Source organism: Papaver somniferum, unplaced genomic scaffold, assembly GCF_003573695.1.
Source record: "Papaver somniferum cultivar HN1 unplaced genomic scaffold, ASM357369v1 unplaced-scaffold_79, whole genome shotgun sequence".
In the NCBI taxonomy this organism is placed as follows: domain Eukaryota; kingdom Viridiplantae; phylum Streptophyta; class Magnoliopsida; order Ranunculales; family Papaveraceae; genus Papaver; species Papaver somniferum.
The window spans coordinates 973,315-999,159 of record NW_020650859.1 but is presented as its reverse complement, the minus strand read 5'-3'; the positions used below and the strand labels follow the sequence as shown (position 1 = coordinate 999,159).

General features: G+C 37.3%; 3 protein-coding genes across 3 annotated transcripts; 1 reads left to right on the top strand and 2 right to left on the bottom strand.

The window, feature by feature from the left end:
* Positions 1-84: 84 nt before the first annotated feature.
* LOC113344593 lies at positions 85-1,680 on the top strand. Its single transcript, XM_026588536.1, has one exon. It carries the CDS (start codon positions 85-87, stop codon positions 1,678-1,680), a length of 1,596 nt encoding a protein of 531 aa, XP_026444321.1.
* A 400-nt stretch (positions 1,681-2,080) lies between these two features.
* On the bottom strand, positions 2,081-2,884 carry LOC113344592 (LOB domain-containing protein 33-like). The gene is made up of 2 exons (XM_026588535.1): positions 2,606-2,884; positions 2,081-2,485 (listed from the first exon to the last, which is right to left on the bottom strand). The coding sequence occupies exons 1-2, from the start codon at positions 2,882-2,884 to the stop codon at positions 2,081-2,083; spliced, it is 684 nt and encodes a 227-aa protein (XP_026444320.1).
* An 8,548-nt stretch (positions 2,885-11,432) lies between these two features.
* LOC113344591 (F-box/LRR-repeat protein At4g14103-like) lies at positions 11,433-14,667 on the bottom strand. The gene is made up of 5 exons (XM_026588534.1): positions 14,426-14,667; positions 13,695-13,884; positions 12,103-12,972; positions 11,849-11,989; positions 11,433-11,738 (listed from the first exon to the last, which is right to left on the bottom strand). The coding sequence occupies exons 1-5, from the start codon at positions 14,665-14,667 to the stop codon at positions 11,433-11,435; spliced, it is 1,749 nt and encodes a 582-aa protein (XP_026444319.1).
* Positions 14,668-25,845: the final 11,178 nt, after the last annotated feature.

Sequence of the window (25,845 nt, the reverse complement as noted above, 5' to 3'; positions counted from 1 at the left end):
ATCATCATTCTCATTTTCGTCTTCGCTTTTATGACATTTATTCTTAAATTGAGCAATCAAGGGTATACAATATTTCAGACAATCATGAATCGACCCGTGCATGCATGGTTGTCAGAGATCAGTAGTAGCCTTGTGGGGAACAAGAACGGGAAGCGATCTTCTTTACTTTCTGATAATTCGCATACTAAAAAGAAAACACGTAATATCTTCCGCAGAGAAAAGAATGGGAAACTCGGTATTCTTGCATTCGAGACGGCAAAAACCATGTCACGTCTTGTTTCTCTTTATAAATCTCTCTCTGACGATGAAATTCTTAAGCTCCGTAACCATATCATCAGATCAGAAGGCATCTCTTATTTGAATTCTAAAGATGAAGGATATCTTCTTAAACTTGCTTGTGCTGAGAAGATTGAAGAAATAGATCGACTCGCAATGACCGTTTCACGTTTAGGCAAAAGATGTTCTGACCCGCAATTGAATCATTTCAAGTATGTGTACGCTGATTTAAAAGACGGCGTTATGGATTTGAGTAGATTGACATTTGCTTCAAAAGACATAAAGAAAATCGTTAAACAGATGGAGAAATTCATAAATGCGACATCGGAATTGTATTCTGGCTTAGAAATTCTGGCAGAAATGGAACTGTCAGAACAAAGGCTGATGCAATGGAAGACGTACGCGCGTTCGTTTCCTGGACAGAAAGGTAACTCTGATCTCTTCGATCAGAAAATAATGTGGCAACGGCAACAAGTTAGGTACCTAAGACAGGTTTCTCTTTGGGGTCAGACATTCAACAAAACGGTAAGTCTAATGACGCGAACAGTATGCATTGTTTACACCCGAATCAGTGAAGCTTTCGCTCCCTACGTATCGGTTCTAATCCTTCCTTCGTCGAGTCGCAAACGTTTCTTGTCAGAGCATCAGATAAGATTTTATCCCGATTCTCGTCCCCTTATTTTAAGTCCTCGCGTAAGTCCTCTACCAGAAAGAGAAATGGTTTCTACAAAATCAGGTCCACTTTCATCAAAGCCTCCATCAAAACAAGATTCTGTACACTTCTGGAGCCGAGAATTGAAACCTTTACGTAATCTAAAAGAAAATCGTCTTTTGAGTATTCGTATTCTGGAAAAAACTGCCAGTGCCAGCATGAATAACGCTGCTAGTTATTGTACTGGAATGAGGTTGGCAGAACAAGCACCAGCATCCACTGTCGGAGGTTCAGGTTTGGCAGTGAGATACGCAAATGTGATTCTAACATCGGATAGATGCATGAAATCTCTATTTTCAATTGATCAAAATACGCGAGACGATTTGTATCATTTGTTACCGGCACATTTGAAGGAAATTGTCAAACCGAAGTTGAAGAAACTAAGTAGGGTGCATGAGCTTGGGAAACGGGAGAAAATTGCATTAGTTGAGGATTGGGCAGAAAGATTGAACCAAACTTTTTCATGGCTTACTCCCATGGCACAAGATACTGTGAAATGGCAAATGGAGAGGAGTTTTGAGAAGCAGAATTTTGATGCCAAGCCGAAGGTTTTGTTGCTGCAGACTTTGTATTTTTCTGATAAACGTAAGACAGAAAGAGCCATTGTTGATGTTCTGGTTGGACTGAGTTGTATATGTATGTGTGGGAGTGCGATTGCTGAAGGATTTGGTTTTGATCCAAGCAAATATTAACAGTAAAATAAGTCTGATGTTTTCATTTTTTTTAACGCAATTCGCGCGCGGAAGGTTCAGAGATGACGCTGGTACGCTGATTGTATGTTAATGAATCTGTGTACATAGATTTATACTGTTAGCCTTCCTGCTTTTATGCATACCTGTTTTGTCTTGTCGTCTTTGTGTACTCATTCAAATAGTTTGTCTTAAGTTGTTTCCGGTGAAACCATTTTTAGTTAATGCAAATAAAATTATTGATTGATATCATTCTAAGCAGATTAACGTTATCGACTCGTAATCTAATCTCAATTAAAGTTGCCATCCCAGACATTCTCTTGGAAAGGTTATAAAGCTTAATCTAACATCTAATCTCAATAGCTCGTCACATTTGTAACCTCGCTGATCAATTCAGTTACCCCTAATTAAGCTGTATGTCATCAAGGAGGCTTGGGAAATTGATCACCTGTCCAGTACTGCTGCTATACGAACTTATTGTTGGGACATCCAACCAGCAAGGGTCGTTGAAAAAGATCTCTTGCTCAAGTTGCCCACTCTGACAGGAATTTGGTACATTTGTGTATTCTACGCCGAATAATTGGTTCATTTGTAGAGTCACAACGTTTCCATTTATAATGCTCATCAAATTGGAGGCATCAGAGTTATGCAAGTTCCAATCATGGAGTTGTGATGAAGATAAACGGAACGGACTGCTGTTGATGTCGTTAAATGCATGAGAGCTCTGGTGATTGACGAGGACATTGGTAGCACGACTTGCGGCTACTTGAGTTTCGAGATTCTGCACCTCCTTCTGTAGGATAGCCACCTGCATGCAAAGGTCAGTAGGTTATTAGGACCGGGACGGTACGGTACCATAGGTAACGTAATCTTGGTACTTGATGTGACTGAATAAAGCAAATAGTGAGCAAGAAATAATGAAAATTACCTGCTGTTGAAGAGCAAATATTTGAGCAACACAACCATAGGTAGGATCACGTATACGAGCTAGTGCTTCATAAGATATAGTTAGTGCAGCTTCACTTCGATCCTGCACTGGAAGTTGTGAGAGATGTTTCGAAACATTAGCCGCTCCAAACACCTTATGAACTGCCGCGAAATGGGACGCAGACTCATCAAAACAGAAATAAGGTGCAAAAACACATCTATTATTACATTTTCTTCTCAAGAACTTGCATGCTCCACATGATGAACCATGCTTTCCCATCATATGATGATATGATCTCCTCAAAAGTTTTAGTAGTACTCTCTATCCTGATTAAGGATCTAAGATCTTGGTTTACTCTCTTTATAAGCATAATTACAAAAATGATCAAAGATTTAATAATTAAGAAAAACTTAAAAAGGCTACCAAAATATATTGTATTTTAATGGTTTTAGTTGAAAGTTGTTTTTAGGTCTCCTTGGTGGGCGACAAGTACAGTCCCAAATTGGGTGCTGTTCATTTTTATTCCTTGACCTATTCTTTCCCAATTTGGCTTGGCCCTCCGGTAGTCCAGTTATAGTATTTTATTTTTGTGATGATGGGTAAATACGGACCATGGGACCCTCACACACGCACCAATTATAAAGGAATGGAACTGGCTAGCACAATGGACAACCTTCTAGAGGGGTGGCTCATCTGCTCCTCGTGCACTTTTCGTAGTCGAAATCCATGAACTTAGATATAAGGTATATCTCACTTGCAAAACACTAACCCTCTAAGAATAAAGCCGGTAGATATAGGATATGAGATCTTAAACATGATCACTACGTATACACGACTGTTGTGAGATTTATAAAAAATTAATTGGTTTTATACTGAGGATGGAATTTGGTGATGCATGTAACAATATTGTGCAAATTTTTCCAAGAAGTGGTAACTATCATCATGTCTGTTTCTGACTCCTGATCTGAATACGAGTTAATCCCTTACTCGTCGCCAGTCAGATGATAGACAGTTTTTTTTCCATTTTGGATAGCTGGCTGGGTGGCTATCCATGAGTCACTACTCTAATTAAGCTTAATTGGTTTAACTGTATAATCAAGAAGGTATTGTCTTCCTAACGAAACAAAACATTGATTGGATGGCTGGCTGGGTGGCTAGATTGCTTCTAATATCTTCGATCCTAACTCTACCACTGTCCTGTTTCACCTTTTTTTTCTAATTAAACCTTGCAAACATAGTTAAGTTTTTGGTTCTCGAAGTAGTAGTACTATTGAAGATCAAACTGTAAAGCTTAAGGGAAAATGTTCTCAAATTTCCTTTTTTATGTTTTTTTAGGTGCCAATGGCTTCTTAATTAATCATGCTAACTAATCAAATAATTGCTAGCATAATTAGAGTAGTGACTCATAGAAGAAGTTGGGATTAACAAAGAACAAAACAAAATGGCTATAGCAGTCTATTCTAATCTAAAGCTAAATACAATATATTATCTCTACTCCTCCCACTAAAAACGAAGATGTGAGACAAAAAGAAAAAAATTGGATGAAAAGGAAGGGGACAAATTCATTTTTCCCTAAAGTTTACATTGTCTTTTCGATCCATTTCATTAAACAATGAATCAAGACCCATACTTTGCATTTTGTGCTTGGATTCATAAAACAAGTTCCGAACTTCTCCATGTTTTTTGTTGTTTGGGCGGCTTTGGTTGGTTTGTTTGCTTATGTACTTGTTTCATTCATGATTTATAGATCATCATCAACAGTTGATTGATTAGACTGAATGAATGACTTCAGTTCTATGCACATGCTCCTCCAAACGACCATACTTGTGTTTTCAAGGCGCGTAGTCTGAGTAAGCTATGTTTCAGCAGGGGTGTCAATGGATGGCCCAAAAGGTTTGTTTCTGTTATATTCCATCTTATATCTAGTATCTACTACTGGCTGCTACAGACAGATGTAGCTAGGCTTGTGAGGCGTGGGATGGGAATGGGAAAATATTTCATGTAATTATGGGTGCACATGTTTGTCATGTTATGGTGCTATGACTATACTGTAGACCATGGCCATGGCTAGTTTAGTACAACATGTGAAAAAATGGAGGTCTAACAGTCTATTGGAAGCTGGGGAGTGGAGAGTGCGAAATTATTAGTGGGCTTGTGACTGTAAAAAATGTGATGCTATGAGTCTATGACAAACGAGAACGGTTAATCTATTATTCTAATCCATTCGAATTAGAAACCTAAATGAAATATTTTTTGAAAGAAAGAATGGGGCAAATTCAATTAAAATCAACCATCATCCTAAAAAATGATAGTTAAGAAAGTTACCAAAGGTACAAAAAGAGGTAGTTAATTGGCACCAATAATAGCATCCCAATTACACATCAAAGAATGGAGTATTTACTAACGAAATAAAATATTGGCATCATTAGAGCATGATGGTTCATTCAAAATCTTGGCCAAAGAATTGTATAATACTGGTTTTCCATTTCGTAATTACATGCCTACTTTTTCGCATTTCACAATAATATGCAATATATCTATTCCAAAAGAGATAACATCGAACGGCTATGGGAAACATTTCAATGTAAATAATTGAGACTTAGTCTTTGCTTCTATTTTGCCCATTTTTTTGTCTATATATCGTAGACTCTGTAAATTCTTCTTACTCTTAATAAAATTTATTTCTTCCTATCAAAAACAAAAGAAGCATTCTTCATTTGTTTTAGGGGAGGTCATCTGATCAAGATGTTAGTCTTTTTTATGATTTAGCAGCAAATCATGGTTAGTTTAATGAAACTGGTTTAGTCTAATATTGATGAAGTGTGTGTTTAAGGTTTAGATCATGTGCCAAAGGCATGACTTTTCTGTTTGTGGGAATGTGTACATAAGATCAAATCTATCAACTCCACCTCATGTGGTTGAGTGGGTGACATATGTCTATGTAGTTGGAGGTGGACCCTTCTAGCCTTATTTGAATTATTTTTGCCACTAAAAAGATAAGGGAATAGAAGTGGACGAAGAACTTTCAGCTAAAAAATTTAACTTGGTGTTAATGGTGGTTTTTAGCTTAGGATTAAAATCGTAAAACCACGCATCTGACACGACGTTACTATGATCTTTAGCACATTGATCGAATCAATCAACATGCCTACGTAAGAATTACCGGGATACCTTCTTTTCATACATGAGTCATATTCCACGGCAGAACCCTTAACATTGACCGACGTCATCTATGCCAAACCTTATTCTCATGCTACCGCGCCAAAGCATGTCAACCATGCCAGCCACACCACCGTGCCAATGGAAAACCATGCCAGCCCCATCTCCGCGCCAAGGCATGCCAACCATGCCAACAACACCACCGTGCCAATGGCAAACCATGCCAGCCACATCTTCGCACCAAGGCATGCCAACCATGCCAACCGCACCACTGTGCCAATGGCAAGCTAGCCATGTCATCCACCTCTCCGCGCAAAGGCATGCCAACCATGCCAGCCGCACCACTGTGCCAATGGAAAAACATGCCAGCCACGCCTCCGCGCCAAGGCATGCCAACTATGCCAGCCGCAACGTTGTGCCAATGGCAAGCCATGCCAGCCACATCTTCGCACCAAGGCATGCCAACCATGCCAGCCACACCACTGTGCCAATGGCAAGCCGTGTCAGCCACATCTCCGCGCCAAGAAGGAGACGTCAATATTAACATGTTGACAGAACCGGACTCTGGCTCAAAGGAGACGTCATGAACACGAAGTATTGCAGAAGCAGATCAACACGGATGGCGAACATGGGAACACGGTAACTAAATAATAATATTATAACTAGGTAGGTAGGATACATTTCTAAGAACAGATATAGGAGGTAACGTCTTGATGTATCCATTTCATCTGATTTTATATTCCGATTCATGTACTGTTATGTTCCTGGCAGTACATAGGTTCCTTAACTTTCAATATTAACAGGTGCCTCTAAAAGGTCATCACATAGATTGTTAGATGTCTTCCAATTCCCTTAGTCACTACAGCTATTTAATGTGGATGCCGGTTGGCTTCTTAAAAATCGTCAATAAAAAACTTCAGAGGGATGGTGGGCAACCCAGCCAAGTACGTAACATTCTTAAACCAATTTCATTGAGTTTACTAAGAATGGTTTAAATCCAAGATCATAGGTATGCTTAGGTTTCAGTAATGTTTTTATTGTTAACTTTCACGAGATAACTATTGAGAATGCTAGATATACACAGTCTACTATTAGCATCGCTTAGTTTGTCATTTTGCAATCCGTTTGTCCATATATGTAATTTAATGGTTATTTCCTGAGTCAGGGGCTAAACAATGAAGATCGCTCTATGGGAATCTTCCGCTAATCAAGTTAGGAATGACCCAATTGATTGTGACTCCACTCTATCTCTAACGAAGGACATAAATATTTTTAAACGCAATCGCCACTAACTTGCTAACTGATGGTGGATGGCACTATCTTGCCTTCCCTAGGTGTGGCAAAAAAAATTCTTGGGGAGGATAGTAACCTTTGGTGCACTAAATGTGAAGGCAAATTTGACATGCCAGTCGCAAGGTAATCACCCAAAACTGTAATTTGCATTATCCAAGATCAATGAAATTTCTTCGTCATCTAACGAACGAACCGGACAATGGTTCTATTTTGCATCCCATGATCAAGCTTCGCTTTGAAGTGGAGGACCACATTGGCGCCACAGTCTTTGTGCCTCTGGATAGGAGGGTCCAGAAATTGGTCCGTTAAATGGCAACAGATCGAACTCATAGAGGTGACAAAGGTAATCTAGCTAGCTCTGCGTCCACCATTTTGCATGTATTCTTCGGTAGTTATTTTGCAGTTCATTTATCAGACTGACCTTACAATCCTTTTAATGGATCGTATTCTCTTCTTCACTAATATAAAGAGTGTAAGTATAAGGATCTAATAAATAGATATTACTAAGATAATAATCTGCAACATCATTGATTGTGCCTGTTCTATCTTAGCAGAAAAACATTTTGTATGACTAAGCTGAGTAACACAGCTCAATGCCAGTGCCTGCAAGCCATCCACCACTTCTAATAAGAGTTTTACAGAAGCATTTTTTTGGTTCTATCAGCTTTACTGCATCACATGCACAAGTATAAAATGAGTCATCAGAGAACAGGGCCTAGAGCACAACCCAACTTACAAGTACATTTATCTATTATGTGATTACGTTTTTGCTAACACGATGTTTGGCTCCTTAGTACTGCTCATAATGGAGGTGGAAGATTTAACTGCCACTGCTGTGTTTGTTGCCAATAGAAAAGAGGCCGAAGAGTTGATACGATGTACCATGCATAGCTGATGAAAATTCATAGAGTGAGTAACAACAATATCGTTGCACACATCTAACTAAACACATCAGTTGCTTTATTACTACGAACAAAAAAGTCATATGATATTCATTCCGTACATGTGCTTTCACCAGGACATGTATTCGAGGTCCTATATGAGGTTTTAGCCTAAGAAACGTGCTTGAGAAAATCACCATATACATTTGCAGGAAATTCCTAGCAGACTAGGCTTTTGAGAGGAGAATCTAAAGGCTAAAGCACATGGTTTCAAGATATTTTGCACGAAGTCTCAAGCAATGGAGGAAAAAATTTAGACAATGGATTGTAGGGATGCAATGTTCCTTTGTGGATAGTAGTATTTATTAGTTTTTGCAGTAAACTTAGTCAATGTAACTGTTGATAAGGTTGATGTAATCCAGGGGACTTTGTACCGAGAAGTAATTTTTAAGAAAGGGTTGGTACACTCTTTTTCTATTTCTATCAACTTAAGCACTTTAGTAACTGATGACTGATGTATATCAGAGTGAGCTGAAATTCATTTTAGATTAGGCGTATTATTTCACAAAATACTATATATTTGTGAGTAGATTTTAGAGTATCATATCAGGTGATACTTCCATTATCAATTTCAAGAGATTATGAGATTTTGTAGTCGTTTTTGGAGCAGTGATAATCTCTAAATAATAATCCTTCCGTTTTTAAAAAAGAGATGCATATTTTTTAGGCTAAGGTAATTCATATTTTCTTGATATGTAGGAGTTTTAGAGATTTTTTTGCTATATGCATGGTGGACATTTTAATTTTGTGGGAGTACGAACTAATTTCCTTAAAATGAATCGACATGGACCGAACAAAGTTTTCCTACACAAAATGTGCATTTATGAATGAAATTAAACTGACATTTGGTTTCTCACTTTGGCCCCTGCGTAGACTACAGGATGCACTGGTATCAACTTCGGCAGAAGAGAATGCAGTGGTATCAACTTCGGCAGAAGAGAATAGTAGAAAAAAGGAAAGTGACCAGCATACCAACTACAGGTAACACACACGAAAACGACATAATTACCACAACTGAAGGAGAATTTTACAGCGTTTATTAGCTGAATTCGATTGGTTATGTAGGGAGGTCACAAATAACGAAAAATACGCAAACTGAGATAGTAGTAGGCCGAACTCGAGTGAATGAATCAGGAATGGAATAGGAAGAAGAAAGGAGGGACGAATAATTTTATGAAATGTAAGTACGTTGCATTGGACATGCACTGTATATTTTTATAAAGTCATTACAAACTATAATGGGTCAGTTTTACATGACAGTCTCGGGAGGGTGCGAAGTTCCCATCTTGGTGAACAGAAATGGCCAAAATTTCGGTTCATATTTCTTCTTCAGAAATTAATTAAAACAAATGGAAGTCAAGTGTCTTCATTGTGGGGCACTACAGTGGATGGATTAAAGACAGTCAGACTCGAGTCAAGTGCCTACCACCATTTCGGATACCTCCGTCATTCACCATACACAGAGAACTACAACACAGAATGCGAACTCTGCTGACTGAGGAAATAGATAAGGAGACTTACTCCTAGCTGTACATATATGATCCTTCAGTGGCATTACAAAGAAGTGGCATTACAGAGACGGGTGAATCGGAACCCCCAGTGTTATGTTATGCAGATGTCACAAGGATAATACAGGAAACATTGTAAGACACAATGCATTTATCCCATCATATATGGAAGCACTTGAAGTACTGAGAAACAGTTGGACATCAAATAATGACCGGCGAACAAAGTTTGAAATATAAGAATACGGGACATCATTTTGTACCTCAAGGTAAGCCATGGATTGAGGAGAAAAGTCAGTGCCACCCTGATGTACCCAACTCTCTACAGTGACAGCGACAGTTTTCATCAATTGTTCTCTGTAACAGTGCGGTTTGTAACACTTATAACTGTTACAAACTCGATTCTTAATAGTTTCTCTCTATTTCATCATTTGTACATCATCGTTGAGCAATAAAAATGAATTTTGAGCGTGTTTTCAACATGATGATGAGCTAATTCTCCCGTGGCCAAGGCGACGGAGGAAACTATTCACTTATGTTTGTTTGGTAATTTCTTTTTATAATTTCAATTATTATTAATTTAATTTAATCTACTAAGATCATCATAATTGTATGTTTTTATGAGATGAAAATGGTTTTCTTAATTAGTTGTGAATCAATTTGATGTCTTATGCTCAGAAATATTTCTTTGATAATTCATGCTTATAGGGATTACAATTTAATGTTTGGAAATCTTAAAGATAACTAGTGAGTTAATGTGAAAAAGAGCTTAATAATAATTCTTGAAATAATTTTTGCCAACCAATCAGTTAAGGAAATAGTGGAATCCGGAGTCTTAGTCTAGTTTTAAATTCTTGATATCACTTTAATTGAGTTTGCTATATTTTTAGTCTTAAAATTAAATTTAGAATCTATTGCTTTCACAAATCTCAACGAACTTTTAGTACAACAACTTTGAAATCCCATCAAGTTATCCCTAAAAAAATAATATTCATAACCCGTCATGCAAATATCTTTAATAATTTCGGATAATTATGAGTGTCACAGTAGATATTTTTCATAACTATGGGTGTCACGGTAGATAAAATTAATTGTGGGCCTGACAATGAGAATATTTTTTTTGGGCCTCCCCTTAATTTTCTCGTATTGTTATTATAATAAAAAATGAATCCTAAAAAAAAATAAAATAAAAATTATTTTAGCAACACTAATGATATCACTGACGTAATTTCCAAACTAGTCAGCAATTATACTCATGATCAATAAAAAATAGGCTAATCTTGATTTACCTACTGGAGAACAAATCCTCGCGATCTGGGATTTCTAAAATTCTTGTCAACGTTAATCCTTATTTAAAAAAAAATGTAAGAAGAAATTTTCCGAAGCACGTCCGAAAGAAATATTTATGCAGTAACACAAGAACATTTCTCATCCACTCACAGGTTCCCTATATTTCACATTTTCAGTGTGATATCTTTCACATTCCTTCTCTAGTCTCTTAGTATTATAGCTGTGTTTACTTGCGAGGGAGTTTATTTTAGCAGCATTGGATCTGCCAAGTTAATAATTTCGACAGACACGGTGATCATTCAAGTTCGCCCTAATCTACCAGTTGAAGAACATACATATTATCCCATCATCCGGGATTTCTAAGATTCTTGCTACATTGAAATTGAAGATACGCAACCTGGAGCTGGAGTTTAATATCTTAAATAAGTACGTGCGGAAGAATAACATTTTGAAATATAAACAGTTTTACTCAATCACTGACAGGCTTCGCTTTATAGTACAATTTCTAAAGCCGGATAACAAGGAATATAACTACCTATACCATGCTTCCGATGGACTTGATAGAGGCATCTTCCTGGTATGGATTCATTTCAGTGTCCCTCCTTCAATGTGCCTTGTAGGTTTTCAACCTCCTTGATATCAAGAGCAGAATTTAAACGAGCAACTTTCAGAAGCTCTTTGAAAACTTTTTATCCGCACCATAGGACGTTGTTGTTCTATCTCAGTTAGAGGCCATCCAGAGGAATGACTGTAGATAGTGAAGGATTGCAAAGCTTTGGCGTTCCTCAAAATTACTTTCACACAGCTTATCTCCCTTGGACCCCAAGATAAAGGAATGAAGCAGAATGTTTTAAGGTGTTGAAATAAACATCCCCTATCAAGTGATGTCCAACCATCGTCTTCATTGCCTTGGTTGTCAACAGTTGTAAGTCGAAAATACGCCTTCTGGAAATAGAATAGATAGATGAATAACAAAGTTAAGAATGGTTAGTGATACAAACATGATAAGTTAACAAGTGCAAGGGTATGCAAAATCAAAAGTCCTGTATGCTTGCCTTTTCAATTACTAGTGACTCCAGACTGGGTGTTACTTTGAGCAAAGCAATTACTCTTACATCAGAGTCATGTGGTACCCCAGTTACTTTCAAGTGTTTGAGATTATGATATGTTGGCAAATTCGTTAACAGATTGTCCTCCTATTCAATATAAGGCAATATCAACACAATTAAAAAGGTCACAGTTACATTACAGAAGAAGAAAGAAAAAACCAACGGAAATCTAAAGATGGCAGCTGGAAGCAAGAACTTACCTCTGAGGGTGGAACATTAACAGTTAGACATTTTACATGTGCAAGGGCTCGAAAAATTTGACTTAATGCTTCATTTGTAGAACTTTCCCCCAATGTACCAGGAACTTGAACAACTGCTTCCATTAATGAAACAAAACTAGACAAGACATATTCCTTTGCAACAGGCCCATTGTAGAATAAACTCAAAAGACTTGGTGCATGAATATTGAGAGCACAGTGTTGCATACCATTCGCATCATTAATTTTCAAAATCTTAAGTGTAGAAATTGCAATACAGAAACTCGGCACAAGAAAAGCGCAGCTGTCTAGATACAATTCTTCAAGGATAGGGGAATTGATAAAAAGTTTGTCATTCCAACAGTCATTGTTAAGCTTCAAATCCCTAAGTCGAAGACGCTTGAGTCGCGGGAATGTGATATCATCAGGAAAATGGATGTGAGGGTATATTCGCAGCTCCAAAGATACCAGTGATGCACAATTAAAAACAGATTGCGGAATGCACAAGGGTTTCTTCTGGAATAAGAATAAACTGAGTTCTTTTAGGTTATTTTTCTTTACTACATTGGAGATGCATGAAATCACGTGAGATTCAGGCAAGTGGAAGCATGATTTGAGACACAACTTTTGTATACAATTTGACAAAGAATGGCGATTCAATGTCCCATCCACAAAATTCATGAATCTATCGGTATTCTTGACATCACATTCAATTTCAAGGTTGGGGATACAGATCCAAATATATTTCCATCGGTGGGATAATACGCTAGTACGAGCAACAATCTTGGTTTCAACGAACGATAATATGTGGTGAAGAAGTGAGTCAGGTAAGTTGCTGATCCTGTCCTCGGCTTTACCCATATCGATATGTCGCTAGATTCAAGTATATAAATATAGGTTTTACCTAGTTAAGTTCATTTGCTATTGAGCAATCAACTTATTGATACAGTTTAAAGGAAAGAAAGATAACTTATTGATACAGAAAGAAAGATTGAGAAACCATAGGAAATAAAGAAAATACCTCAAGATTCCATCATGAGAATGCAATATCACGTTTTGTATAGATGACTTAAGAGATCGAGTTCTAACTCTCTCTATATATATATATAATTAACTATCACACAGTTGCCTTTTTGGATTATCTTTGAAAAAAATCATGATCGGTCCTTTCAGTCGAGTCCGAAATCCGATTAAAGTTGGAAACAGACGGCAATTCAGGAAAGCGGAAGAAAACAAAGTTGAGGGTTGCCAAAAAAACGGAAACCCTAATTTGTCAACGTATTTTCTCCGTAGCCACTTTCTGTATTGATTGATTCACTTTCAAGATTAACTGTGTCGGTAGGACTGTCAACGGCACTAAACGTAGCGGATATTGGCTCTGTCACTGCCGCTGTCATTAAAATTATCGTATATCCGAAATCCGTTAAGTTCCGATGGAAATCAAAAATTCAATTCCATTACCGTTACGTTGGACTTACGGATATCTGATATTTCTCCGATACCATTCGGTATGTACAGAACAAACACAGAACAGGTTCTAAATCCATGCCACACACAAAAAAAAACCATACAGATGTTCATGTTCACCAAATTACATGTTCTTCAGATGTTCTAGCAAAATAAAAACCACGTTCAGATGTTCCAGCAAAGAAAAAACCACGTTCTTGCAAAATAAAAGACAAAGGAACTCCATCTCCATGTGTTGCAGGCAGCAACTGCAAATGCATTCCTCCATCTCCACTGCCAACTGCATCTGTAAATGCATTCCTCCTTAGTCCTGAACTTCTGCATTTTGAAAGGAAAATCAAAAATGTTAGTTAAGCTGGCAGTGTCAGTGAAATAAGCCAATAAATATATAAGAAAATAAAAGATTAAGATGTAAGGAAAGTTTTTTTTTTTTTGCTAAGTCCAAAAATTTATTAAGCAAAAAACATAATTGCAAGAATTACAAGCAGGAAGCACAAGGCCTCCCCACTCCCATAAACCAAAGGAGTGAAAATAAATAGCCAAAGATAAAGCCACAAATTTTTAGAAAATTTTAATTGAAAAGATAACCAAAGAGGTAAGAAGAAAACGAAGAGCAGCAAACCCTCCTCTCAACAAAAAGATTTTCCACCTCCTTTATTTTTCTTCTTTGGATTCTTCATTCCTTTTATTTGATCTTGAATCTCCTTGATAGTTGGATCCTCATCTGCCATAGACGTATTGTCTACAATCGTTTCATCTCGAAGCACACTAAACTTGCTTGGAGATAACACTCCAGAACTATTTAGTTTACCTAACGAAAAATTCTTATGAGGTTTCTTAGCTTTCTCCATATTATCACATGCCTTGAACAAATCTTTTTAAATCCTGTTCCATTTGTATTCCTATCTCCAAAGCATTACGCTCATCCGTACTTAGTTCAATATCTTGATCAACTATAGCCTTGAGACGTGTAATACAACTACCACTGTCACTGAGACTAAGATCTGGCAGCCAATCACCCAAACAAAGCAATGCTTCAATAAGTTCTGGAGCTAAGGAACTCCTATGAGATGTGAGAACCCTACCACCAATACTAAACATTGATTATGATGCTACACTTGTCACTGGAACAACCAATACATCTCTTGCAATCCTTGAGAGAATTGGGTACTTAAGAGCATGATTCTTCCACCAACTTAAGATATCAAACCTCATTTCTTCAGTGGTTGTGCCTTTAGGAAGAACTGGTTCTGCTAAGTATGTCTCCAATTCTGACTTCTCAATTCCAGCTGAATGCATTCCATTATCAAAGTAATATGGAGCTGTAGTGTTGGTTTCATAAGCACAGTAAAGAGCATTGAGTTCAAGCTCAAATTTGTGATAGTGACTTTGATAGTTTTCCACACCATATACTCTCTTCATAACAAACTCCACCCATCTAGCCTTATACCTAGGATCTAAAACAACTCCAATGCCCATCAAAGTGTTACTTTCTTTCCAGTAGCTATTAAATTTTCTCCTCATATTCTTGGCCATGTCTATGATATACTCATGCTCACTTAATTCCCAGAAATTAATGCATCTATTAACTTCTTGCACCCCCGTTAATACAAATTTGTTGTGGGATACTTAATCCCGGCAAATTTGGTTGAAATCACATCAAATAGTTCCAAAAATTCACATATATGTACTCTTTGTTGCCACTCCTGAGAAGTTGGCAGTATCTTGAAGTCATTATCCAAATCAGCTAGCCTAACAAAAGCTTGTCTCTAAAAAATTGCATCTTTAAGCATCTTAAAGGTGGAGTTCCACCTGGTATCCATATTTAAACCAACATACCTTGAAACAGGAAGGCATAACTTGGGAAATAGCACATTCAAATCTCTCTTTTCTAGCCTGACTTGACTTGACATATTTCACACACTCTCTAACTGCATCTATAAATGGAGCAGCTACTCTCATTCCACACCCAAAAATCAAGTGCAATACATGATTACTACACCTCATCTGGAACAAATCCCCATTAAGAACTAGACAATATTTTCTATCAATCCATGACTTCAGATTTTCCATCATACATTGTTTGGGCTAGCATTATCAACAGCCAAAACAAAAAGCTTATTTTCTATGTTCCAATCTAGAGATACTGATTTCACTACAGATGCTAGAACTTCTCCAGAATGTGGTGATGGCACTAAAGTGTATGCTAGTCTTTTCTTAACCAGTTTCCACTCATCATCTATGTAATGCATTGTCACACAACAATTACCATCTTTTGTATGCTTACATGACCACATATCTGTTGTTAAACTACAATTAGATGTAATTGAGTCAAATTGTTTTTTTAATTGCAGTTTGAACTCAGTTATCATTTTCACGATATCTTCTCTAACTGTATTCCTAGTGTAAAGCTTAGCAGCAGGATTAAGAGACTTAACAAACTCTCTAAAATATGGATGCTCAACTATAGTGATTGGATAACTATGCTTAGCAATCATTTTGGCAACAAGTATCCTAGTAGCATCAGCATCATACTTCCAATTTGCTAACTTGGTTTGAGCATTACCTGTTCTGATTGAAGCAATCTTTCTTTGTCCTTTATTATTCTCAGGCTTTTCTTTGTAGGTTTTAGCATGGTGATGCAAGCAGATGGTTCATTGGTTACTGGGTGCAGATATTCTCTTCTTGGAATGTTTGCATTCAACTATCAGTATCCCAATCTCCTTCCCACTTTTCAGTTTCTTCTTTCCAACTGACCTTTCAAAATCAATCCATACATCAGACCTTACTGAACGTAGTTTTTTATTTTCTTCAGCTATAAGTGGATCTTCATCTACTTCTATTTCTTCTTCTGCTTCTTCTCTAGGATGAACCGGAGGTGTATCAGAAGCAGGTGTTGAATGGATTCTTGAACCTTGAACTTGGTTTGATGCAGCAGGTAATTGTGATGCAACCGAAACTGAGGGATTGCTCGACGAACCAACATGATTGGATGCTCCTCTTTCGCTTTGGGACATGATTAATTTTACGAATCTAAATCTTTTCTGAAAACCCTAATTTCAGAAACCCTAAAATGAAAATTGAGTTTTTAGGATTGAAATTAAACTCAAAATAAATAGAAGAAGATAACCCTAGTTTTCTAATCAGTAATCACACATGATTTGTATTGATAAGAAGATGACTTTGCACGAATTGAAACTGAAGAGGAGTGAGTTTTTCTTCTCTTTTTTTCTCTGTTTTGGGCCGACTGAAACTGAAGAAGAATGAAGGAATCGATTCAATCAAAGTATACTTAACTAGGTTTAAGAATTTACACGTGCTAAACACACGTTATCAGATATCGGAAATAAGGCTAACAGAAATAGCCTTAACCGGTATAATATCCGTTAAGTTATCATATACGGATATCCGATTAACGGTATAACGGAACTTAACCTAACAGATTAATCGGATTCGGCTAACGGATAACCGATATCCATTGACAGGCCTATGTGTCGGGTTGAAATTATAGACGCTTATTTACTGTTCGTTAAAAAGGGTAAATTCTGTGAACTGTGTATCTCATGGTTTTTAATTTATTGTCAAATTATAGTATGACGCATCCATATGTATATATATATATATTTTTTTTTGTTGCTCGACTTCCAGTGATTCCATGGCACCTGACGTTCTCTTTATTTACATGTGGTATCCCACTATAACAGGTATGGCTTGCATTGCAGGTGTGACACCTACTAAGGTAATTAACATGCGCATATCTGTTTAAGTATGGTCTAAGGTATACAAGTATTTTATGAGTTATACCGTTTAGGATTTTTGAGTTATGGGTTTTCCATTGTAAAATGGTTCTGGGATAGTTTTAATATTGAATAACGCTGATCATAATTACAAGATCCGCAGTTCGCATAATCTATGCATATGCAAAAAGTAAGCATCTTAGACGTCCCTATATCTTTTATATGGTCCTTACATTTGCATTCTAGCACCTTTTATTGATCAAATCCGTGAATTGATTATATTAAGAAAAACACTTGCATTTCGTTGTTGCGGTTATTCTTGGAGCAAGGGTTACTATATTCTCATGTCGATGTCTAGTTGCAGTATTGGGTAACTGTTTGTTAACATAGATGAATAATAGATTTCAACGCTCTTAAGGTCATTCATATTTATACCTTAGTGTGGTTTTACATTGATGGAAGTCATTGTCATCCACTGCAGAATCACCGCTGGTAAGTTTTAGAAGCCAATAATGTATGGGGATAAATCATCTCATCAGTCGTACTTCATTGGACTCGTGAGTGAAATTTGCTCCCCTACACTACACTAATTTGTAGAAATGCGAATACGACTCGGTCGGGTGGTATGTACATAGAGAAGCGTGTTGGAATTATCGATATCATTGGTAGAGAAAAGAGTGCTCCCCTTGGATTGGATCTCGCCTTGGGCGCTGAGGCGGTCTGGCCATATCGGCGGGACTCCCACTGTCTGCAGCACTCACGATCTTATCGGGGCGGCTCAACTCACCGCCCAAAAACTCCCAAAGCCAATAAGCATAGAGGGAACAGAAAAGAAACTTAAATCTAGGTTTTAGAAGACAGTATATGCTGCACCCCTTGGGTCCAATCTCTTGCTTTAATTTTGTGTGAATTGATTTTTCTATCTAGAAGCCTTTTTTTTTTGTTATCTTTTAACATTTTTTTTTTCGTTTGGATCAAGATGGGAACATATGGATCAAGTTGACGTAAAATATATGCACAGTTGCAACTATTAAAGATGTGAACATGAAGGATGGTGTCAGAGAGTGTGTCCGGCACCCGGTGACGGCATGATGAATTCCTGGTGGTGAAATATATGCACAGTTACATCTAAAAAAGGTACACTTTTTCTTTTTTATGAATACACATTAAGTATTAGATATTACTTAATAAGTTTCTTTAATTTAATTCGTTAACTGTGTGCAATATAATCCTGTTGTTAATGGTGGCCTAGGCTTATTAAGAGATATGGAACTAAACAATCTAGCTTTGCTTGCTAAAATGGTTTGGAGGATTAGTGAAGACCCTGAATTTGATGTGGCCAACCTATCGAAGGCTAAGTATTTTAGAGATAGTGATTTCTGGTCTAGTAAGACTATGTTAAGGCATACAAACCGTGTGACACATAGCACACGGTTTCCCTTTAGAGTTTGTGTTATGTTAGGAAAGTGTCTTTATTTAGAGTTTGATTTTATTAGGTTAGTACTTTGAGTGATCTTCAAGTTTGTGAACAATATAAATAGGTTGTTAAGCCATGAGAATTAATATATAGAATTATTATCAATGTAGACGTTTTATGCTTCTGCGTTTATGCTCTTCTCTCTCTCTTGATCGATCTTTAACTTGGTATCAAAGCGGTTGATCCTCATGTGTTCCGCTATCTCTACATCCTCTATTCTTTCCTCCATTTTTTCTCAACCTCGTTTTCCTGCCTGCTCGTGTTCTTCTCATCGTGAACAACAGTCAGCTCCATTGTCCCTTTGCTGTCCAACTCGATCTCAAGTCCATCACCATATTTTGATCAGCAACAAACCTTCATTCTCTTCATTAGTCGTCAACAACATTCTTGTCCCGTCGTGCAAATATTATTTTTCTGGTCTCCATCAGTTCACAACAAACATATGCCTCTCGCGTTCTCTTTAGTTTCCAAGTTCCATCGTCCCATCTTTTCTTCTTAACTTCTCTGTTATGTTCTCAATTATTCTCCGTCAATCAAAAGCAACAACATCATTATCCCTGCCAGGCTCAATGATCAATAATGGCTTCGCCACGTCCCTCCTACCAGTAAACTCATTCTCTCTGCGGTCTTGTTCGTCTCTCACCATTGCTTAGCTTTCCGTTCTCTGTTCTCATTCGACAACTCCATCACAATCCTCCATCTCTGTCATAATCAACTTACCACATGATCGATCTTTATTTTGGACGTCATCCTTATCTCTCTATTCCACTTTCCATAAACTCGTCATTGTTCTTCCCATCTCGTCATCGAGCTTCTTCTCATCTTTGTTTCCTAAGCCCACTTATCTCTCTTCATCACCATTAGTCTAAGCCCATTACCCACCAAGACCATCAAGCCCAACTCGTTCAGCTGCTTCCAGCTTCTCTCGTCCAACTGCTTCCAATTTTTCACGTCCTCCTACTCGGTCCAGTCCATCTTTAGCCCAGCAATTTTCCTCCCTGTCAAGCCCAGCTCGTCCAGCTGCTTCCAGTCCTCTCTTCTCGGCCAAGCATTGTCTCAGCCATACAACTCACGCACAGACGCGCTTCTTCTTATACTTCTCGGGCGTTTATTGGCACCACACTTCATCAACAAATTTCATGGCCAATCTCATGCGGTTTTTCCAATCCCCATGAGATTGAGGGAGGGTGTTAAGGCATACAAACCGTGTGGCACATAACACACGGTTTCCCTTTAGAGTTTGTGTTATGTTAGGAAAGTGTCTTTATTTAGAGTTTGATTTTATTAGGTTAGTACTTTTAGTGATCTTCAAGTTTGTGAACAATATAAATAGGTTGTTAAGCCATGAGAATTAATATATAGAATTATTATCAATGTAGACGTTTTATGCTTCTGCGTTTATGCTCTTCTCTCTCTCTTGATCGATCTTTAACTTGGTATCAAAGCGGTTGATCCTCATGTGTTCCGCTATCTCTACATCCTCTATTCTTTCCTCCATTTTTTCTCAACCTCGTTTTCCTGCCTGCTCGTGTTCTTCTCATCGTGAACAACAGTCAGCTCCATTGTCCCTTTGCTGTCCAACTCGATCTCAAGTCCATCACCATATTTTGATCAGCAACAAACCTTCATTCTCTTCATTAGTCGTCAACAACATTCTTGTCCCGTCGTGCAAATATTATTTTTCTGGTCTCCATCAGTTCACAACAAACATATGCCTCTCGCGTTCTCTTTAGTTTCCAAGTTCCATCGTCCCATCTTTTCTTCTTAACTTCTCTGTTATGTTCTCAATTATTCTCCGTCAATCAAAAGCAACAACATCATTATCCCTGCCAGGCTCAATGATCAATAATGGCTTCGCCACGTCCCTCCTACCAGTAAACTCATTCTCTCTGCGGTCTTGTTCGTCTCTCACCATTGCTTAGCTTTCCGTTCTCTGTTCTCATTCGACAACTCCATCACAATCCTCCATCTCTGTCATAATCAACTTACCACATGATCGATCTTTATTTTGGACGTCATCCTTATCTCTCTATTCCACTTTCCATAAACTCGTCATTGTTCTTCCCATCTCGTCATCGAGCTTCTTCTCATCTTTGTTTCCTAAGCCCACTTATCTCTCTTCATCACCATTAGTCTAAGCCCATTACCCACCAAGACCATCAAGCCCAACTCGTTCAGCTGCTTCCAGCTTCTCTCGTCCAACTGCTTCCAATTTTTCACGTCCTCCTACTCGGTCCAGTCCATCTTTAGCCCAGCAATTTTCCTCCCTGTCAAGCCCAGCTCGTCCAGCTGCTTCCAGTCCTCTCTTCTCGGCCAAGCATTGTCTCAGCCATACAACTCACGCACAGACGCGCTTCTTCTTATACTTCTCGGGCGTTTATTGGCACCACACTTCATCAACAAATTTCATGGCCAATCTCATGCGGTTTTTCCAATCCCCATGAGATTGAGGGAGGGTGTTAAGGCATACAAACCGTGTGGCACATAACACACGGTTTCCCTTTAGAGTTTGTGTTATGTTAGGAAAGTGTCTTTATTTAGAGTTTGATTTTATTAGGTTAGTACTTTTAGTGATCTTCAAGTTTGTGAACAATATAAATAGGTTGTTAAGCCATGAGAATTAATATATAAAATTATTATCAATGTAGACGTTTTATGCTTCTGTGTTTATGCTCTTCTCTCTCTCTCTCTCTTGATCGATCTTTAACTGACTAAAAATGGTTGCACTTCTACCTGGAGAACCCTAGTTCGGGGGAAAGAAATCACTAAAGGCAGTTTTAGATGGTGCATTGATGATATGAGTCAAGTTGTCTTCTGGAATGACTCTTGGATTAGTGAACTTCCATTGACTATAATCACTAATCCGGTTGACATGAATTTTCCTAGAATAAATGTTAAGGATGTTATTAAACCAAACACCATACAGTGGGATCTCGCGGCTGTTGATAATCTCATTCCTGACGAGATCAAGAGAAAAATATACTCTATCACAATTCCCACAAATGTTGTTAGAAATGATGTTAGGGTCTGGATTCAACGAAAAGACGGCATAGTGGGTGTTAAAGAGGCTTATAATCCTTTAATATCTAGAAAAGTTGGTAATGTAAATACCAATTTGGACTGGAAGTTCTTGTGGAGCATCAAACGCCCGTAGGAAATTAAATTCTTTTTGTGGATATTTTTCCGCAACAAACTAAATCTTAAGGAGTCTTTTTATAGAAAGTGTATTACTTATTCCCCTGGATGTTCATTTTATCATCATGACTTTGAACCTGTTTATTACTTGTTTTTCAATTGTTTTTAGTTTCTCCAATTTGGAATAAGATATATGACATGAAAGGTGTGAGGATTGAGTTGGATGTAATGTCGTCTCCTTATTTAAAACAAATATTGTCTTTGGATGTCACTGTTGGTCGTATTAGATGGTATTATATTATTCCCTTTGTTTTGTGGAGTATATGGAATAGTAGAATCAGGTTTAATCAGGAAGGTGAAAGGCTTGTTTGTTTGACGACTCTTGCTTTGGCTATTAGGAATACTAGAGAGTACTACTTTGCTGTGATACATAAAGAAGAAAGAGGTAATTGTATGCGTGAAGTTTTAGTCAGATGGCATTGCCCTAAGATTGGTTACTAAAGGTTAAATAAAGATGGTTCCGCTTCTAATTCTCTTTTCGCGGGAAGACCATCCCCACCAGAAGTTAAAAGTTAAATGAGAGTAATGTGGCTGAAGTTGGTCTACTGTTAGTATATATAATCCGTAGATGTGTACATATGTAGTTTTCAATTTTTATTATTTTGAAATAACCTACAATCAGTTGACAAGGTTTCACGTCTATCTACTTACCTCCAATTATTCGCATTTTGGTAATCAGAGTTTCCTTCAACATAGATAATCAGTAGTAAATACACCTTATTTTTGCCGATTTTGTGTGTTTTTGAAAAAAAATTATCCGTTAGAATTTAAATCTATATAAGAAAACTCATCTCTAACATTCCATTTGCACCAAACTCTCCACCTATGTTTAATTCAAATTTTAAAAAATTCCACATTTGATCAAAAACATGGTTATTCATTTCCTTGCATTTTTAGAGGCGACCCCGAAAAAATTAGGGGGGACTTTTTTATCCCCAACCCATAGAAAAGGTTATGGGACGTCCTAATGATCCGAAAAATACCTAAATGCCCTTTTATAATCGGTAGCTAGTATAATGGTGTATTAGCAACCGATTATTAATTTGTTTAAGAGTGGGCTATTAATTGCAATAATCGGTAGATAAACAACAGTGCATAACTATCGATAGTTAAAGTAGAAAACTCGAATTCCATTTGTTTTGCAAAATTGAATTTGGGGTTACTCTAAAAAAACGAAGAAAATGGAATTCAGTTAAATCGGTAGATAATCATATGGTCATTAATTATCGATTATGGAATTACCTATACACCCCTTCAACGAATAAAACCACCCAAAACTTAAATTTTTTCTCATTTTTTTTCTTTTCAACTCTTCTTCTCCTCATTTTATTCACTTCTGATTGTAGAGAGGAAAAGAAATACCCTCGTTCTTCAACTTCAATTTATCGTCATCTTTCATTCCCGAATCAAAAACATCGATTGTTCTATAAAACGATGATGATAACTAATGAACCTAACAAAAGAGCTCCATTGAAAAACGTCTGTCGTGGTGACGATCCAAAAATCGAAAAAATAGCAAAGAACAAAGTGATTTTAACTACAAATCAAGAAGACGACGAACATGAAGAAGATGACGCCGCTAATGTAGGTGGTGGTGGTGAATCCGATACTTGTACTCTCAATCTACTTCAAATGACCCCAATTAGGTAAGATTCTACAATTTTTTAGGTTTCCATTGCTTGAATTTGACGAACTGATGAAAATAACTTCTAGGTTTTCCGGTTTATTTCCTAGAATCGGTAGTTAGATCTGTATTTAAACTCCTGATTCATCTCTAAATTCCTCAAGAATATCTATCATAATCGGGTGATATAGTTTTAAGTTTACTTTCGATTTTAGGACGTTAGTTGATACTAGCCTAAATCGTCCTTAATCGATAGTCATTTTTTTTATTGCGATTATAACAGATGATTAGACGATATAGAGACACATATTCGATGGAATCGGAAGATATGGTATAGTATTTTTCTTCTGATTATATCTGCCTCATCAAATTAGAATCTATTATCTCTTAAGTGAAGCATAATGTATAGTTTTTGGCCTAGGATTTAGTTGTAACCGGAAGTTAGGTTGTTTATTAAGCTTTTAATTATGGGTATTATCATGACTTTAAATATTTTTGTTTCAAAATTGAACTATAATTGGTAGATAATCTTTAACCCGTGCAACTGATTATGTATAATCGTTTGTTATTGGTTCAATTTTTTCTCTGATTATATACAATCGGGTTTTGTTTGTGTTCTTTAAAATACGATTGTGCAGTTAGTAAACGTAATCTTACGAACCGATTGTTTTTCAATTTTATTGTTTTGGGATATGCGAGGTAAGAAATTCGCCTAAGATACAGTTGTCTTATGGAATCATCGCCAACAGGGTAAAAAAGTAAGTACTAGTGTACGGGGAGAAATGAGTGGTCGAGGAAATTCAAGAAATGATGCAACTCAATAAATGATGCAACTTAAGAAGGAGTAGAACCAAGAGCTCCAAAAGTAACTCAAGAAAGAGTAGAACCAAGGTCCCCACAAATTACAGTCCAAGATGAAGTTGGACCAAGTGTTTCATAAATTAGACTCTAAGAAGTAGGAAAGCCAAGTAGTACACAAGGAGAAGGGGGTAGTGGTCTACCTCGATATCAAACCAAGTATTAAAAATTATTCTTAAATTAGAGGAAAAAAAAACGATAAATAGATTAATAGAGTTGAGGAAGTACCTGGAATAAACTCACGTTCCCGACAATTCGGCTATTTTTAAGCCTCAACGTCTTTATCAAGAATGCTTAACATGCCGCGCTCCAGGATTACTTGGCGACCTTATTAAGAGGATGCAATAGTTGTAGAAGGTTTTCGTCTACTCGGTTGCCACTATCATTGGGGATAATGACACATCCCAATACAAAGAAGAGATGGGTGGAGGCCGCGGCATCCACTTCGGCATCACTAAATTGTCCTTTATTTTCATTCTCGGCTGTGCCTTTGAACATCTTCAACAAGTTCCCCGTGTTCAACTTTCTAGTTTTATAACTAAAGCACATGTTGAACTCGGTTTCTGATGTCATTGCTTTGTGTATTTATACTTGAAAGCTACACCATGGTCATTGAGATTAATAATCTGATTCACATCACCCAGAGAAATGGTCATCTCCACAAATGACATATGTAGGTGTCAGTCTCGGGATACAATCTCTCCACAAAAGCCGATATCGCGACCCGATCATGTTCCAACATTGAATTTTCGGCAGCATTAGATAACCCCGAGTTGGATATAATTGTCTAAAACCTTTCACATTCAGCGTCTAAAGGCCAATATGTCATTTTTGCTAGTGCGGTTGTGGGTTTGAGTAGACGAACCACATCGGAATGATACAATTAGACACACAACACATTACAAAATAAATAGGATAGTCCGTAATAATATTACGAATAAAATGACGATATGTTAATAAGAAAGAATATGATTATTACCTCGGTTTCACATATTTTTTTGGATCAGGAGTCTTTGTATCCAAATAAAAATGCTCCTCCATCTCTAGGTATCCTCGGGAATTATTCTTCAAAATCAGTTTTTTTCAAAAGAAGGGGAACAAGGTGTGATGCTTTCTTCGCGATTGCCTTTCTTGTAATTCTTCCTCCTTGTGTACTACTTGGTTTTCCTACTTCTTGGAAAGAAACCGAGAAGAATCGGGAGGTTAAAAACATATCTAACTCCCGGTTCTGGGAAAGAAATCGAAAACCCTAGAAATTCTTTTCATCAATTCGTCGATTTAAACCAATAGGAACCTAAAAAATGGTAGAATCTTACCTAATTGGGGCCATTTGAAGTTGATTGAGAGTACAAGTATCAGATTCACCACCACGTACATTAGCGGCTTCA

Coding starts and splice junctions, on each gene's coding strand:
- LOC113344593 (XM_026588536.1), top strand. CDS start 85: ATGAATCGACCCGTGCATGCATGGTTGTCAGAGATCAGTAGTAGCCTT.
- LOC113344592 (XM_026588535.1), bottom strand. CDS start 2,884: ATGGGAAAGCATGGTTCATCATGTGGAGCATGCAAGTTCTTGAGAAGA. Junction 2,486..2,605: donor TATTTGCTCTTCAACAGCAG/GTAATTTTCATT, acceptor CTTTGCATGCAG/GTGGCTATCCTACAGAAGGA.
- LOC113344591 (XM_026588534.1), bottom strand. CDS start 14,667: ATGTTTAGTATTGGTGGTAGGGTTCTCACATCTCATAGGAGTTCCTTA. Junction 13,885..14,425: donor AAAAGATTTGTTCAAGGCAT/GTGATAATATGG, acceptor TTCAAAATGCAG/AAGTTCAGGACTAAGGAGGA. Junction 12,973..13,694: donor CTAGAACATCTGAAGAACAT/GTAATTTGGTGA, acceptor ACTTGAATCTAG/CGACATATCGATATGGGTAA.